General features: G+C 31.5%; 1 protein-coding gene across 2 annotated transcripts in view; it reads left to right on the top strand.

The window, feature by feature from the left end:
- LOC100934103 (cytochrome b5 reductase 4) overlaps window positions 1-19,223 on the top strand; it is an 84,848-nt gene that overhangs the window by 17,435 nt on the left and 48,190 nt on the right. For both annotated transcript variants that reach the window (XM_031964561.1, XM_031964562.1), the window contains exons 3-6: window positions 3,501-3,601; window positions 6,290-6,374; window positions 12,455-12,481; window positions 13,581-13,635. In XM_031964561.1, coding sequence (XP_031820421.1) covers window positions 3,501-3,601; window positions 6,290-6,374; window positions 12,455-12,481; window positions 13,581-13,635 — 268 coding nt within the window. The remainder of the gene's footprint in view (window positions 1-3,500; window positions 3,602-6,289; window positions 6,375-12,454; window positions 12,482-13,580; window positions 13,636-19,223) is intronic.

The following is a 19,223-nucleotide window of genomic DNA, read 5'->3' as shown; positions in this document are numbered from 1 at the left end:
GGGGATCAGAAGCCTAGCCATGTTAAAGCATGACTGACCTATGTACTCTCATGTTTCTCTTACTACTTGTCATTTCAGTTGCATTTTCTGACACTGAGGTGGCACAGTGGATTGAAAACTGGGCTTGGAATCAGGAAGAACTAAGTTCAGATACAGCTTTAGATGCTTACTAGTTCTGTGACCCTAGATAAGTTCTTAACCTCCGTTCATCTCAATTTCCTTACCTGTAAAATGGGAATAATTATAGCATGTTCCTCCCAAAGTTGTGGTAATAAGATTACATTTGTAAAGCACCTAGCACAGTGCTTGGTATGTAGTATATACCCTTTAAATGTTTATTTCCTTCCATTCTTCTTTCTTGTTTTATATAACATTATGTTTATTAATGGGACAATTGGAACTGTTGTTTGTATTTAGTCTCTTAACAATGTAGCACTGAATACGTGAATAATAATTAAGCAGCAAACCTATGCACATACCATGTACCAACTTCTACTTTAAAATCTGGGGATACGAGAAAACAAAACAGTCCTTACTTTCACGGAGTTTACCTTCTATTAAGGGAAATAGCATATACCATAAGGAAATGGATAATTACAAAACAAATACAAGGCACTGATTGGGGAAAGAATTAGCAGCTGGGATGGGAATTGGGAAAGACTTAGGTTGAAAGTAGTATTTGAGTTGAACTTTTGAGGGAGACTAAGAATTGGATCTGAGAAGAAAATATACTTTAGATCTGGAGAGCAACTTAACCTGTTCAAAGACATAAGAATCAGAGGTGGAATATCATGTTTGAGGAATGGAGATCAGTTTGGCTGGACCAACTCAAGAACATGAAAAACAGTAATATATAATATGCCTAGAGAAATAACTTGTGAAGAGTCAGGAGTAGTAAAGAAAACTAAAATAGGAAGAACAATTGCACTAAACCCAGTACTCTGAGTCAAACCCACTTTACCCTGAATCTCTGAGCTGCAGTGTTAGAGCTCCAATGTGTGTGAAATTGCACTAATTGAATAAAGTACCTAAAATGGCATCTTTTAAACTAGAGAAGGAAAACCAAGAAGGTAAAGAATCATGTGTAATGTCAGTGTAAATGTCCCAAATAAGTATAGTCTGTAAGGTGTCCATTCACTACACTCCATAGTCCTATCACATCCTTTTTTTCACCATTTTTTCATGTCTGCAATTTCCTTCTTGTTTATCGTTATGATATATTTGTGAAGTTAGAGTCAGGGTTTTTAAATTAAATTAAATTAAATTTTTTTGGATTCCAGGTAGTGTTCCTAAATGTTTACATAGTATGTCATTTGTTACATATATACATATACATATGTTATGTATATATATACTCTCACTCACACACACATATATGTATATATAATTAATATCATTTCCATATCTGGTGACTTTAAAAATATTGTTGGTTACCTTTTTGTATGTTTTGAAGGTATCTTTTTTTTTTTTTTTTTTTTTTTTTAAACCATGGCCTTATGTGAAAATCATGACCACACATTTTATTTTGGAAACATCTCATTTTAAGCTGAGTTAATCTTTAGACCTATTGCCCTATATATGGCTTATTGGTATACTTCTGTTTTCTAATCCATTTTGCAGCTCTTTTGGAGGATTTTAATCCATTTATATTTAAAAATTTTGATGTCAATTTTTGCTTTCTCTCCATCATACCCTATTATTAACAGGGTACAATATAACCTATTTGATGTTTCTTTCATGGAGAAGACATAATTCGTGACTTAGATGACAATTTTAAAGGATTACTATGCTTGAAAAATTCATTTACCTTTAACTAAACTGCTGATAATTCTTCTCAACTTAGGTAGGCAAAAGACATGTGGACTAGCACGAAGCTTGTATTTGAATTTGAAGTCTTAACAATTTGTTACCATTTGCTAAGAATATATATGTTTAATCATAGCTTTTGATTAGTTATGATCACCTCCATTCTGCCATGAGGCATTGGAGTTGGAGTTTTATTAAAGAACTAGTTTAGAAATGATTAATTAATTGAACAAAGTAGAGAGTCATATCAAACATAATATATATTTTTTAAAGTGTCCATAATGCCTACCTTCGAGCCTTCCCTTATAATTAAGTAAAACAGTTTTAACAAAATTAACCATATAACAATCATCATATTTGACAGTGTATACAATGCTGTACATCAACATGGGTTAGGTTAGTTAGGAGACTCAAGAGTTCTCCCGTCTCATCATCCTAAGGAGGAGAGAGAGAGAGAGAGAGAGAGAGATGCTTTTTTTTTTTTGACTTTGTCCTAGGGCCAAGTTTCTTTGTCGTGATTACATGGCAGTGAGTTAGTTTATTTCTCTTTGAGGAGAAAGAAATAGTTTGAATATAGATAATCAAATTCAGTGAAATTTTCGTGGAAAGGAAGAGGTAGTGGTATGAGGTAAACCTCTTGCTTAATGCTGCTGATGTGCTGAAGGACTTTGTTCCTCTATGAGAAATGGGGTTCATGCTTGTTTTGGTAAATAACTTGTTCTTCCCATTGCACTGTTAGTATACCTTGTAATACCAATGAAACCAATAATTTAATTATATTTGTTAATTAATAAAAATTAAGCATCTATTTTGGGCCTAAGGCATCTTGTTAGTCTCAGAATACAAGTACAAAGAATCAAACAATCACTTCTCACAAGGAGCTTGCTTCTGATGGGAAAGAAAAAGAATACATAAATACTTATATACAACATAAAGAGAATTGATATAAAGACCTGAGACAGGAAAACCAATTAGGAAGATAGTGCAGTAATCTAGGCAAGAGATTTTGAGGACTTGAAGTAAAGTGTGTGAGTAGGAAAAAATGGTTGGATTTAAGGAATGATGGAAAAAACTAAAGTTTAGCTACTGATTGAATATATACAGTAAAGGAGAATAAGAACTCAAAGATAATGTCAAGATTACATAGGAAAAGAGAAAATTGGAAAAGGATAGGATTTAGAGAGAAAGCTAATGAGATAAGTTTTGGCCATATTGAATTAATATCCAATTTGAAATATCCAGTAGAAATTGGTGATATGATACTACATTTCAGAGGAGATACTAGGACTGGACCTATAGATAAGAGTCATCAGTAACTTCACAGCTTCCACAATTTTAGCTGTCAAGTTAGTGGAAGTGTAGAGAGAGAAAGAAAAAAGACTGAGGACAGAACCTTGTAGTTGCAGTGCTGTCATACAATTAAGGGAGAGAGTTTAGTTCTTGTTACTAGCCTTAGCAAGATGGCAAAAGGTGAAGAGCGAGTAGTAATATATTATATTGCTCTTTGTTCCTTTCTCTTTCAAATGCTTTCAAATATTGGAATCAATACACTTATTAGAAAACTAGAAGTAGACATTTTTCATCAAATACTCTATTAAAGTTATCAAAATGATAAATTCTGTATTTTCAAAATATCTTATTTTATTAGCTTTTAAAGCAGTTGATTTATGATATTTCTTTTCGTGTTAATGCAGGACTTGTTTATAATGTTAGTCCATATATGGAATATCACCCAGGTGGAGAGGATGAACTGATGAGAGCAGCAGGCTCAGATGGCACAGACCTTTTTGATCAGGTAAGATACTAAAAGTAATGGAATATTTTGATTGAAGAAGATTGGAGTCAGTGAGGCTGGATACCTAGTAGAAAATTTAAAAGTATTTTTGAGAGAAATAGAATTCTGTCTGATTACTTCAAAAAATAATTAAATTACTCCTTTGCAAAATATTTTGACTAGTCCACATAGAGAGCAAAGAATAACCCTGGGAGAGAGATGTATGCATTGAAAAATAAATCAGGCTGTTTTAAGGTCTTGAGGTCAGTTAATATCAGTATGATGAAATGGCTTTTTGAAACTTAATGATTCCCTATCATCTCTTCTACTATTAAATCCTGTGGTCCAGTTCTTGGATGAAAATACATTTTTTATGGAAAGTTGCTTTTCTTATATTTTGTGGTAGTAGTGATTAATCTTTGTTATAGTGCTTTCTTGATAGCTGAAAAGAGATAGCTGAGTTAATTTTTAAAGGCTTTTGCAGGTTTTTCCTTTTTTTTTGGTTTTAGTTTATCTGCTTTTCCTCCAATTCTTTTGCTATTATAATTAGGATTTATATTTTGCTAGTTTCTTTGGAGCCAGTCAACCAAATATATCCTGGCTTTATGTAATTAATCTAATTACTGTTTTGGTAGTGGTTGATCTTTAGTGACATCTTGCTGACTTTGACCCTTTTTTAGAAAAACACTTAAATTTAGAGAGAGAAATCTTTATAATTGTGGGCATAGAATTTTCTGGTTTTACCCTTTTTTGTTTTTTAATTTGTTATATATTTGGATAACTAAGACTATTTTTCATTTAGAAATTTCATTACAGCTAGAGGATGTTGTTTATTGACTGGCTGGCAGGACCCCTTTTGATCTCTGACAAATTCTGGGTCTGGGAATTATTAATATCCTTCTTGGACTGAAGAGAAACCACAGCTGCACATTAATCTTGATACCATTCTCTTGAGAAAAACTCTTATGGGCTTATTAGGAATGTTTCCAGGTGGCATTTGACTTGTTGATAGCTAGGGAGGCAACCAAGTAAGAAGTTTGGGGAAACATTGCTGAGAACTTGAAGGATTTGTATGGATAGCTTACTTTGTTTCTTGTTCATCTTTGAGCCTCTTACTGTACACTTTTAAGACATGACTCCTGAAGTCAGGAGGATCTCAGTTCAAATCTGGCCTCAGACATTTAACACTTCCTAGCTGTGTGACCCTGGGTAAGTCACTTAACCCCAATTCCCTCAGCAAAAAAAAAAAAAAGAAAGAAAACAGAAGACATATTGCTCATACTTTCTACAGACAGAATGCTGTAGAATAATCTAGAAATGGTAACGCACAACAAAATAGTCTTATACCCTAACACTGTAAGATGTTTGTATCTTTGAACCCTACTAGATTGAGGAAGCTCAATCTAGTTGTTTTGCAGGAGCAACTGCTATTATAATAATGTAATCACTACAATTCAAATCACGTCTTCATTTGCCAGACTACTGCTTTCTACTTGACTAAAAGGCTATTAAGGTTTAAATTATTCATCAATTTCATTCATCATCAGAATAAATACTTTTCTATGTTCTTATATCTCTATGAAGCTCTTTGCATCTTTAAAGCACTTCAGAACTTTAGGGTAATTCTATAAGTAACTCTTTGGATTTAACAGTTTAATAGTACTCAGTTTATACAATTAGTAATCAAAACTAGGTTGACATGTAACCATCTTTAAGAGAACTAGAGGCCAGTCCTTAGGGTGAAAACAAACAAAGATAAAAGCAAAATTTATCATAGAGATCACCTTAATTGCTGATTACATAGTCCAGAACAGACAATCTTTAGAGTATGGTTAACTACTTATTGTAATATTGGGTCATTTATTTAAGTGTTACTTAAAGGTGAGTAACTACTTTGTTATTATCTTTGTTGTAGATCTCAAGGGGTCTACCAATCTGCTTGTTAGTTTTTTAATTCTTTCTAATTTTAACACTACCTTAGTAGTATTCTTAGCTCTTAAACCTCTAATTTTTCATCTCTATGAACTCTTAATTTTATCTTAAAAGATTATGCTCAGTTTTATCATCATGATGGTTAAAGTAGATAATTGCATGTCACACATACATGTGCTCATTAGAATTTTCTTGGAGGATAGTCCTTGAGAAAACTAGAGAAAAGGTATTTTGTTAAGTTTTGTAGATCTTCATTTTATCTTTAGTGAAAGGAAGCCTTTAATTGATTAATCAGTTCTATTAAAAAGCTTTACTTTAATCCTAGGAATTAATTTTCTTACATTTTTCTGTTTTGTTGATGAAATCTATATCCACATCAAATTTGTTTCCCATTTTGGAATGTAAGGATTCATTTATGGAGAATTGTAAAGTGGTTGGACTTGATCTTTTAAAAAAAAATCTATAATTCAGAAGGCTAAATTGATATATATCTCTATATATAGATATATTGATTGATATATAAATTGGCTGTTATAAAATTTTAAGTCTGCATAAAAATATTATTTCGAAGACAGTGTTATTCTAGAAAAATATTATTCTCAAATAAAAATCTTTTTTCTTTTTCCTCATCTTTCCTTCCCCTCCATTCATTCTCTTTAATAGAATTAGTGTTTAAATTATTTGGTGGAAATTCTTAGTTGCTTGGCTATATTAGACAGTACTCTCACTTAAAATGCATTCTTATGTTTTATTTATATTGATTCTTTCCCTCTTCAGGTACATCGCTGGGTCAATTATGAATCTATGCTGAAAGAATGTCTTGTTGGCAGAATGGCTGTGAAGCCTGTTGTTGTTGCTAAAGGTATGTAGTGTTAAACATTTGGAATTGAAGTGCCCCACAGAAAAATCTTTATTTTACTTTCACTTTTACTACCAAAGTAACAGATATCTTTTTTTTTTTTTTTTTTTTTTTTTTTACTTTTCCTAACTTAGGGTGAAAAATACTTGAATGTTTCTCTTAATCTCTTTGTATTTTTATATTTTGACCACTTCTAGATGGAAGCTCATTGTTGAGATTTTTGATGTTAGTCTAGATAGAAAGAAGACTTATTATACTTTTGTAATAATTACATTATTTTTAATGTTTGCTTGTTATATTCATAATCAACAATTGCCTTCTGTTTGTAGAGCATTGTGCTAACTGCAGGTGGAGATGCAGTTTAAATGAGACAAAAATAGTAATCCTAAAATGCACCATTCTATTAGCAAAACAGTATTGTGTTGTTATAATTGCTTTTATGTTTCTTAAAGGAGAAATAATTTATTTTTCTTAATATTATTTCCTAATATAATATTATGAGGTGGTGGTGTCTTTCTTCAGTATCCATTTAGAAGTTATATCAAAAAGTTTCCTTCTTTCTCTCCTTATTTGGTACATAGACAGAAAACTCTTGAACATTCCCTCTCCAGCAACTCCATCCTTCACAAAACCATTTTATTTTCTTTCTTACCATGTGTCAGGTATGGACAAGGTAGGAAAAACTGATATGAAAATGGTGGCATGGCTCCCCCACCTTCCTTAAACCTTAATTCCATTTAGTTGAATGCATAGAGAAAGGAATGTTTATTTCATTGGTACTTTTTTCTTTTTGAAATAAGACTAGATAAAATGATTTTTAATGAATTATAAAAAGCCCTTGACCTTGGTTCTTTTATGGAGTGGAGGTAGGAGGCTCATTTGTTTTTCTTATCTATTATTCCTCATAATGGCTTCATTAAATTCTTACTTGAATACAAGTCTTGATTCTAAATATTTGTATAAAATATGTTCTATAATAATTCTGTCTTGATAAATAAAACAAGAAAAGCTTGTTTCTGTTCATTGATTGCCCCGATTTCCAACTCTTAAAGAGGAGGCATGGCAGACCAAACAGCCATTCTTGTTTAAGATCTTTAAGCACTCATTCTTGGAATAATCACTTGGACTTTCATTTCCTAGAATCCAGTGCTGCTTCTAGAACTTGGCTCAAGCACTGCCTTCTTTAGAAGGTCTTTGAAGGGCTGTCTACTCTAAAGTTACTTTGTTACCTATTTTGCCTATATTTATGTATGTACACGAGGGTAGGAAATGTCTTTTGCTTCTTTTTTGTACTTGCAGCATTTAGGAGAGTGCTTAATACATAGTAGATGCTTAATTAATTTTGATTGATTGATTGGTCTCCCTTATTAGAATGTAAACTCTTTGGAGGTAAAAACTATTTTCACTTTTTATTTGTAAACCCATTGTTTAGCATTATGGCATGATGATTAATTGAAATCTCAAGAATGCACCAGGTATAGAAGTAATCCAGAAAAATTTTAGAAAACTAATAGAGGATACATTACCAGGAGTACTTTTCTTTGAAAAAAATGTTCTGTCATTTGGATATTTAGCAACTTTTGCTAGTCACATAAATATGCAGCTAAAAACAAGAAATCATGATTTTTTTCTCCAAAAGCAAATTGCATTAAAATGGCTTTTTAGTTCATATGACCTTTTTAGATAGAAACAGAATGCTTTACATGAGAAATATGCTCTAAAGATATATTGGCTATATTCTATATTGAAAGATTTCTCTAGTTAGTTGCTGTTAAATAACTGTGAATGATCACAACTGCAATAGCAAAGACAGATAAGCCAGGCTAGATGAGAGTAACTAAGCTGATATAGCAGTAATCATACAATCAAGTGAATGTCACTTGAAATTACTAAATTTTTATCCAGTGGTTGATAATAAGGGTTGCTTTTTTTTTTTTTTTTTTTTTTGGAAACAACATCTTTTGTTAAGATCATGATGCTTTTCCTGAAATAATTTTTATTAACTTTTTGTGTCTGAACTTGTAAGAGCTTTTGTTTTGTTAATGTTAAATATATATGTATATATATATTTATATATATATGTGTGTGTGTGTGTGTGTGTGTGTAAAATAGTTGTTTTATAATAAATTGTCTCTGCTTCTCTGCTGAGTTCCTTAATTAAGATCATGGGAACCTTAAATTCATAAATGATCAAGACATACTTTTTGCTCTCCTACTCATCAGGATTTTTTTTTGATCCTTCTTCTGATTTCACTACTCCCTTTAGTCTCCCATGATTGACATCTTGCTGCCCTTTTTAATTTTCTTCTTCCTTGTCTCAAATATACATTTAGTTTTGAAGTTGGCTCTTGCTAAATAAGATTTCTTGTAACTGTCACTTTTTTTTTTTTATCCTAGTGTATCCTAGTATAAACTCCCTCCTCCCAATAATGAACTAGTAAAATCTTTCTTGAGTTAAGTCTGATACTCTTAAGTTACATAGAAGGTACCAATCTGTATTATACAGATCCAGTAGTTTCTTTTCCAATGAAATCACATATCCAGTTCCCATTCCTAACTTAGCTATATTGCATTTGCCCCCCCTCTTTCAAATAGAAGGCAGGGAGGTCTTTGGTTTTCGTAGTGCCCAATGGTGATTGGTGGGAATTGGTTGAGAATTGTACTAGATGTACAGTGACAGACAGGTTATAATCTGCCTCAGTGAGGAAACATTGACAATATGAAGGTTGCAAATCCATTAACTGATGAAGAATCCTTGAACAAATCCCTTACTTTCCCTGGCTTTCCATTTCCTCATCTGTAAAATGAGTGAGTTGGCTAAGATTATCAGTGTCTTCCATCCATAAATTATGAGCCTATGACCTCACCTTCAATGGAGTCTATAGAGTACAGTGCCTCATATCCTGTACTAAGTAAAGGCCCAACTCTTTTGCCTGACATTCAAGATCTTTTACAATTTGAACTCTTATTACTTTTCATCCTGACCTCATGTTATTCCCTTCTGTTTATTTCCTATTCCAGCAGAACTGGGTCATAAGCCCTTCATTCTATGGCTCATTACCTGTCCTTTCTTCCTAGAAATCCTTTTGCTGTAGCAGTCTTCCCTCCTTTTATTATTTTCTGTTGATTGGAGCCCAGTTTCCCTCTTAGTAATGTCCTTTTCACTTTTTTTAATACCCAATGTAGCATTTTACTTTTTTCTTATGTACTTATATTATTAAATACTCTTGTCATTTGTATGTGTGCCATCCACTTCTTCCCTTCCCTTCCCCCTCCCCCAACTAGACTGTAAAGAGCAGGGAACATGGCTTATTTAAACTTAATGTTTCACTAAGCATTTTGCACAGTACTTTGTACAAAAGAATTATTTAATAAATATTTATTGAATTAAGATAATGTATTTGATTAGTGGATCAGTCTGTTCTTTTGAACTTGAATCAATAATAATAGTTCACATTTATATAATTCTTGAAACTAATCATGATTTATAGTCAGTGGCATGATTTATATTCAGTATTAGCAGTGGCAAATCACTGATTTATACTTTGCTAACTTAAAAGGTGATAATTATGGATAGACTCACACTAAAGTTTTATCTGTAATTAGGGTTATATTTTACCTAGAATTAGAACTATTGTCAGTAGGTGACATAGTGGAAAGAGTGCTGATTTTGGAATCCTGCCTCATATAATTAAATAGCTATGTGAATCTGAGCAAGTCAAACTCCTTCTACCTTAGTTTTCTCATCTTTAAAATGTGGATAGTGGCAACTACACAACTGGGCTCTTTTGACAATCAAATGAGATAGCAGATATAAAGAACTTTGTAAGCTTTAAATGCCATGTAAATATTATCTGTTATTCTTATGGTTGTTATTTTAGCTGGAAGTGCTTTAAGACCCTTTGATTTTATTAGTAAAAAAAAAAATAGACCTATATAATTGTCATTACATGATATATAGAAGCAGTTCTCAATTATGGAATAATATAATGGGGCACAATTTGCTTTTATAAAATTTTATTTAATAGCTCTTCATATTAGGATTATGTTTCTAACATATGTCAATATCATTTTATTATTAATCTTCAGTTGAAGTTGAGGAGTGTCTTGAATTCAAAGAATGAATCAAAGTAGCCCTTCATTAATACCTTTGAACTACTTTAGATTGATCAAGTTGATCATCCTGTTAACATTTCATCTTTTTGGTTTGTCTTCTTTGATGAATTTTGTTTTTTACATTATACATCTTTATAGATTACTCTTCATGAGAAATCTCTTTTAATGAAGTAAAAAATTGAGAACTAAAAATATGATAACTTCATCTGGAAGTATAGGAAACATTCCATATCAGTAGTAAACCTACCTCTCTTTAAAACAAACAAACAAACAAACAAAAAAAAAACAACTAAAAACCACCAAACTAAGAGAAATGTATTTTATCTTCCTTCTAGCCACCCAACGAAATTTTTTTTTCTTCTAATAAATATAATCAAGCAAAAGCAATTTCCCATGTATATATTCAGATATATGTGTGTGTGTATGTGAATATGTCCTGTTCTGCATTTGAAATTCATTCTCTCTCGGCTGTAGGAAACATGTTTCACCAGTTCTCTGAAATCATATAGAATTTTAGTATTGATCATACTTCTTACAGCTTTAAAAGTTCAGGGATGGGTTTTTCTTTTTTACTGTGTTAATATTTTTAAATTGTTCCCCTGGTTCTGCTCATTTCATTCTTCATCAATTTATAAATTAATTCAGTTTTTATACTTATGTTATAATAGAAATTGTTCTAGTTTTGCTTATTTCATTCTGTATCAAATTCATATAAATCCTATGATCTTTTCAAAATGATGTATTTCTCATTTTTTATAATATAGTAGGAGTTTATCTACTCCTGAATGTGAATTTATCACATTCACTTTATAGTTTATTCAGCTGTTCCCTAATTATTCCAGTTAATTATTAGGTAGAATGAATTTCTTTTGCTACCTGACAATTTAATTCTTATAAATTTGTTTTGATTCAGATTTGGTTTTAAAGTATTTTTGGTTTAAAGCAATTTGTTCGACACATTCTCTTAATTTCCGATTTTTTTCCTTGTCATAAAAAGAGCTTTTATAATATTTTTAGAATTTTTTTCCTATTTCTATATATGCTGCCAAAGTAAGCACGTCTTTTCCTATTTCTTTGATCTCTTTTGGTATGGCTATGTACTCTTTAATAACTTTTTATATATAGTGATGAATTTCATTTTAGAATAGTTGTACACATTCACAGGTCCACTAGCAGTAATTCTGTTTTCTTATAACCTCCCCAGATTATATTATTTTCCTTTTTTGTCTTCTTTGCTACTGATGGGTATGAGGTAGAATTTCAGAATTGCTTTAATTTGCCCTACCCCATTAGCAATTTGGAGCATTTTCTAATATGGATATGTTAGATTTTAATGGACAGTTTGGATATTGGAGAAACAGAATGTGTGGTGTCTTAGTGTGCTGAATTTGAAATCAGGGTATATTAGATACAAAATTTAGCTTTGCTTCTTAGTATCATTGTGACATTGGACTAGTCCTTTGAAGTTTTCCCACATGTAAATGAGAGGATTAGACTAGATGACCGTTCTAGTCCTTTTTAAAAAATCTTTGATCCTCTAAGCATACTTTGAAAGAACAACTGAGTTCTTAGATCTGTGTTTAATGCTAATTATTAGATACAGTGAATTTCTTTTGTGAGCTGACTTATTTGATTCATATAAATTTGTTTTGATTCAGATTTGCTTTTAAAGCATGTCCATTCCTTTTCTCTTCTCCAGTTTATTATTATTATTATTATTATTATTTTGCTGAGGCAATGGGGTTAAATGACTTGCCTTAGTCACTTAAGGTCACACACAACACTACCTAGGAAGTGTTAAGTGTCTGAATCCAGATTTGAACTCAGGTCCTGCTAACTAAAGGGCTGGTGCTCTATCCACTGTGCCACCTAGCTCCCCTGTGTTCTCATGTATTTTGATATTTACTCACTTTCTGCGTGATATGGGATCCATTAAAAATGTATTTTTCTTTTGCATTTTCTTGTAGAAAATCATGAGAAGAAACTTTTAAATGGTAAGTCTTCACAAAGAAGATTATGCAAGATATTATTTCTGTGGACTCTTTTTGAACCAAGTTTGTCTTGTTATTTTAGTCATTTAAAAAAATTAATACCATCTGTATGCATTTTTCAAAAATAGGCATTCTAGAATTTTAGGGTTGACCGGACAAATGCTAAAAACTGTGATCCATATAAAAAAGCCCTTTTATAATACCACCAGAAGCTCGTTCTTATTTGACTTAATATCATTAACTCACTATTATTTCACAGTGTTCACTTACTTTCTCCTCATTTATACTGAACTATATAATATTTTAATAGTATGTTTTATAATGATGTGTTGTTGTTTTTTTTAAATTTGAAGATAAGCTTCCTTTCTCAGAGCAGAATAGAAGCTGAGTAATATCACCTTCTCTTTCTTATCCTTCAACTTTGAACTATCTTCCCTGTACTAGACCTATCTTTTCTATATTCACTTTGTTTATTTTTCTTGCTCAGACTTTATTGTCTTTGATAAAATTAGAGGTTTTAGGATCCATAAAAATAGAAATAGCCCTAAGATACATTGAAGGTTGTTGAAATTCTGACATAGTGGACCCCTTTTGTGTGTGTGTGTGTGTGTGTGTGTGTGTGTGTGCTTGTCATTTCAGAAATAATTGGTTTTAATTTTTGTGGTTACCACACAAATAAATACTTAAAGGTTGTATTAATGGGATTGCTCCCTTCACCAATTCAGATCATACAGGCCTTCTATACTCTTGAGAAATTGTCTTCATAAGTTTCTATATCAGAAGAAAAAAAATCATCAATTTGCCATTATCCTGGTGTTCAGCCTTTCCAGATTCAGCTAGCCTGAACTGAAGTCACATACAAACGTTCTTCTCTGGCCTGTGCTAAAAACTTGATAGAAAATGCCAGAGATTATGTATCACTGACCACTTTCAGAAACTCAAGAGTTATTGTGCCACATTATGTACATTTAAATTGTACGTTCTTTACTAAGATCTTTAGTTTTGAAAATTTATTCTGTATAATTTCACATATTTTAATTTTACTTTTATAGAATAACATGTTGGTGAGATGTCCATTTCTTTAAAAAGTTTCTTTTTACAGGCATACTTTTTAAAAGCCAAGTACCAGATTTACCTGCCAAAGAAATTTCTCCAAGGTATGTATTGCTATTTTACTTTGAGTGGAATAAATATGAGTTTATTTAATACAAAATACATATGATGGGTTGAAAATTTCTTCATATTTTCAATATAAAAATTTTATAATTTATCAAATATAGTAATCCATTAAAGAGTATCTTACCTGCTCTTATTACATACAGTAAATATATACAATGTCCTCATTTATTTTGTGTTGTAGGAGAATGGAGGTATTCCTTAGAGTGAATATTCCAAATCAATTAAAATTTTCCTTTTAAGTGATGAAACTTTTTTTTTTTTTATTCTTTGATGGAAATCTTTCTAAGGTGTGTTGCATGTATTTCTGTCTTTTTAAATTATTAAATAGTATGTTGAGCAAATTTTAGTTTTTTCCATAATTTTGAATCCACTCTCTGTGTAATTTGTCTTTCCCTGTTCTCAATTCTAATAGCCCTTTATGCATTTAGAATTGTAGACTTTTGAGTTGAAAAGGGCTTCAAAAGTCATTTAATTTATATTGATCTTAAGTATACCTGTCTTCTTTATGACATCTCTTCATGGTCATTCAATCTTTGTTTCACCATATGATGAAAATAAATTCACAACATAAATCAGATCTGATTATTAGAAATTTTCTACTTAAATTGAGCTGAAATCTTCTTTTTGATCCTGAGGCTAAGAAGGTGTACTTAATTCCCTTTCTGTATGTCCATCATTTATTTAGTTGAAGACTACTTTTATGAACATTTACTACCAGAATTAAAGTTTTTATTTTTTAGGTTAGATTCCCTGTTTCTTTCAACTGACTCTAGAAATGTTATGTTTAAGAGTTTTCTTGCCATTTTAGTCTTCCATTGGGCCATTAATATTGCTGTTGCACCCCTGATTCCTAAGATATGCCCAGAATTGGAAATAATTCTACTGACATGTCCTCTTCAGGGCACAGTATTGTGGAACAATCATCTCTCTTCTGCTAATATAGCTTAAGTGCCCTTTATTTGGGGAAGAGGGTATTATTGTCATTTCACATGTTATACTGGTAACTCATTTTTATTCCCTGCTGTACTTACACAATTTATTTTTTTGAGTCCAAGTACAGGTCTTAATTTTATTCATATTAAATTATATTTTACTAGAGTTGGTTGAATCTAGCCTGTCAAATTTATATATATTCTGTTATTTAGTATGTTAGCTCATTCTTTTCTGCTTCATATCCTTTATCAATTTTATAAGCTCTCTTCATAGGGCCAAAGATTGTGCTCTTTATCACTCTACTGGAAATTTCCTCTAAGATCACATAATTCTATTAATCAGCACTTTTTGGGCCTAATCAGTTATTCAGCCAATTAGAGATCCATCTAATAATTTTATTACCTAGCTATATCTTTTTACTTTGTCCACAAGAATATCAAGAGCAACTTTTGTCAAATGCCTTGCCGAAAAACTGTATATTATGCATTTACCATATGGACAAATACATTTATCTTTCTCAGCCTTAGTTCCTATATTATTAAAGTAGCAATATAATATTTGCACTACCCACCTCAAAAAGTTGTTGTGAAAATAGCACCTTTTAAACCATAAAATAAATGTGAGCCAGTGGTAGTGATAGTTGTTTTGTCATTAAGATTTTCCAAACAAGTTTTATTGTTTTGGATAGATTAGGGGAAGGGCTGTGAATGAAAGTCTTCCTTCTCTCCCAGTCCCCCAGATCTCTGAGATTTCACTGATATAGGGAGTTCCCAGTAAGAAATTTCTTCTATCTATGTAGATTAGCAGTGTTATACCACTTATGGTCTTAGAGGGGTTGCTCTGGGGACTTACAGATTAAGTGATTTGCCTAGAAGCACATAGGTAATTGTCATTTGTTCTTTAAGAAGACCATGATATCAGGGAGGTGATGCCATGACATGCTAGTGAAAGTGAATTGGATTTAAGTGAGGAGGACTGTGCAAGGTCCCCTACCTTACTCTCCCCTCCAGAGCACCTTGCCATTGGAACTTATGTAACAAAAATAAATATAATGCAAGGAGGGAAGGTGGGGAGGGGAGGAGAATAGAATGTATCTTTAGTGAAAGAGTATTCTAAATATTCCTGTTGAAAAGACCAGAGTTACATGGAAATTTTGAATTTTAAACATAAGAAAAGAATCAGATGAACAATGAAAAGGAACTAAACAAGTATAAACTGTATAAATTCTGCCAATATGATAAATAACATGACTATAACCAGATCTCAAGGAAAGTATATACGTTGGCTTCTTGGCAGAAAATGCACACAATAAATGCTATCATCTAGTTTTGTGTCTTATTCCACTGTAAGAACAGTATAATCCCCAAAAGTACTTTTGGACAATTAAATATGGTTCCAAGAGTAAGTTATATTTCACTCAAATAGCAGTATTGAACACCTATTCAACCCCCCCCCCCAAAAAAAAAAAAAAAAAAAAAACAAGTAATATGTATTAGAGAAAGAAGTTGAACCAAAATCTTTCTGATTTGAAGATGGTTCTGTCTGCCTTGCCATCTTTCTTCCCACTGGTCTAATTATTCTGTCAGATAAAAAAAAAAAAAAAAAAAAAAAAAAAAAGATGAGATTAGTCTTTCATGACTTCATTTAAAAAAGTATTTCATTTTGGTGCCTTTTGTCATTGCATCATAATCATTTCAGTCCCTTTTATCCCCACTGAACCCTTCTTTATGACAAAAAAAAGTCAAAACTATCCTATACATTGACCATATGTCACAGAGCATACAATATTTTGTTTTAAAAGTCCCTCAAAGTCACTGTACAGGGAGAAGTTATTGTTTTATTATCTTTTCTAGTACTTTAATTGGTTTTTCAGTTATTCAGAACTTAGCTTCCTTTTAGTGATGTTTTCATTTTCATTGTATAGTCATGTTTATTTTGCTTTTTGGGTTCTTATTTTACTCTGCATCAGTTCTTACAAACCTTCCCATATTTCTTTGAATTCCTCATATTTTTTCTTACTATGCAGCTATTTTGCAGTCATTTCCAAATCAGCAGATACCTGTGTTGTTGTTTTTCTTTTCTTTTCTTTTTTTTTTTTTTAAAGCTCTTTATTACTACTGCGTGTTGCTATGAATATTTTGTTACATGTTGGGCTTTTTTTTTTTTTTTTAATAGTTTTTGACCTCCATAGGGATTATATGACCAGAGTTTATATCACTAAATTTTTATGATCCAAGCTGTCTCAGTGATTATATTGTTTTGTTTTCTAAGTGCTCACAAAACATTTTATTTATAAAATATTACAGGTTTTATTCAGGAATTGAAAGGAAGATTTATGGTTTTTTTTTTTTTAAAAACATGTCTTCCCTCCTTGAAAATTGGGATGTCATTTTTCTGTCTTCTAGGCTATACAATACCTTTATTTCTCTATGATTCTTTAAAAACTACATCTATAAGTTCTTTTAACTTCCCAGAATATAATTTTTCTAAGTCTAATTACTGAAAGTTATTGAAAGTACTTAGATGTTCTCTTAGTATTTTCTAATAAACCCTTAGTTTTTAATTTCCTCTTAACTTTTGTGTCCCATTTTGACAGAGAAATGCTAGAGAAAACAGAAAGAAAATAGGAGTTTGAAAAGGTCTATTTTGTCTCCTTAATTGTGTGTCATTTCATTCATCCAAAGTTGTCTGCTTTCTTGATCTTCTTCTTATCCTAGACTAGCAATAAAGCACTGTTTTTGTGCCCTTAGCATTAAGCACAAACCTAAGATTTTTTAGCTTTTAACAGCCTAGATTTATTACAGATCTGTATCACTCTTTTACATTCATTCTCTGTTTTATTATCCCTGGTTCAGCTTCTTGTATGGTCATTTGATTAGTTTTTTATTCAACCACTTTGTATTTACTGCTTTCTTTTCTTCCTTATCATATTAATTTCTTTTTTGGTCATCAGAGCTGATTTCCCTTGTAAAAAGGGATAGGCTATTAAAGCCTACTATCCTTTTCAGCTCTGTAAATTCAACTTTGCCGAAGTCTAGGACACATGCCAGAATACATGTTCTCCTCTTAATCTGTTAAGAACTCTGAGGTATCTGGCACACAGTATATAATTAACACATTTTTTCTTGAATGCATATTGAAGTTTTGAAGGTGGTGCCATCATTTCCTCCCAAACTTCTCTATATTTCTGTTTCTAATCTGTTTTAAAGCTATTGTCTACTCTAGGAAGATTAGATAATCAGAGTCTTTTCAGCTAATAACTTTAATTTAGATGCAATTCTAAGACATTTGGCTCAAGTTTAGGACTGGAAAATCTTAGAGGACTCCATACCTCCATTGTGACATAAAGAGCTTTGTAGAAAGGTTTTCTTGACAGGAAAATGTCCTTTTGCTTATTACTAGTCATGTGGTATTTTGGATAATTGAGAATGATGGAAAATTGGGCTATCAGATAAGTAATTTTTCTTTTTTAGTACTCTTGAATTTTTGATTAAATTACAGTATTAAAGATAATCAATGGTTTCATCATTAATTTAAATACCATCCCAGGTTTTATTTTGCTTTGAAGCTTGAAGGTTTTTTTTGTTTCTGATCTCTCTCCCCTTCTCTCTCCCCCCTCCCCCCTGCCCCCCCAAATAGTAGAACTAGTTTTATGTTGAAAATGTGGGAAGTGATTTTTATCTTTTATGAGTTGAAGTGTTTCCTTACAACTTTGGGAGCATGGACAGATTTTTATCTTCATGGGAAGTGTGACAGGTAACTAAAAACAAGCTCTGCAGTAATAGTGGAAAGAGCTCTAGATTTAAATCTGGAGTGACTTGAGTTCAAGTCCTACCTATGATCAGTATTTCCTGGGGGATTATGGACAAATTACATAGCTCCTCTGAAACTATTAATGATAATATCTATATTACCAGATCAAATATACATAACATACTTTGCAAATCTTAAAGGTACTTTATAAATGTCAACCAATATTGGGAAAGGAGTCAAACTGAAACATTTCTGATATTGTTAAGGATTCTTTGGTAATTTTTCCATTTATCACATAAGTTTCTCTTAGATTCAAGAATAATCAAAAAATTAATACTTCATTTGTTTATTGAGTGTTATGAACCAATGACTATAGCTAAACATTTGGGAAGTAGATTCCCAGGCTCTCTAGGCAAGACTACATTTATGAAATTGGATTACAAAGTAACAAAATATTCAGGGTAACAAATGCATTGGAATTTTAAAATCCAAATTAGTATTATTCTTCAGTGTAATCACTTTAGATTACATTGTTGCTGCTATTACTCTAGACTTTTTGAACTCTTTTAGAATTGTTTACTGAGTCAATTTATAAATCATAGAAAAAATATCAGTCTGCTCATATCTTGTTTGTGCTTTTACCAAAAATGATATTACTTCTGCTTATATTTGGCACTGAATGTCTTTTGGCTATCTGTTTTCAGAGAATGATGATATTGAAGATGCTAATTCCTTTTTTTTTGTAGTATTTTTAAAGTTTACAAAGAACTTAAAATTTTTTTTAATGAAGATATTCAAAAGATTATACCTGTTTTGCAGACAATTCCAGAAGAGTTCTTCTAAAAAAGGTTTATTCCTTCCCAAATTCTGGCAAAAAATC

The sequence above is a fragment of the Sarcophilus harrisii genome, chromosome 4 (genome assembly GCF_902635505.1).
Source record: "Sarcophilus harrisii chromosome 4, mSarHar1.11, whole genome shotgun sequence".
NCBI lineage: Eukaryota > Metazoa > Chordata > Mammalia > Dasyuromorphia > Dasyuridae > Sarcophilus > Sarcophilus harrisii.
The sequence above is the reverse complement of the archived record's forward strand: the minus strand, read 5'-3'. Positions and strand labels throughout refer to the sequence as shown.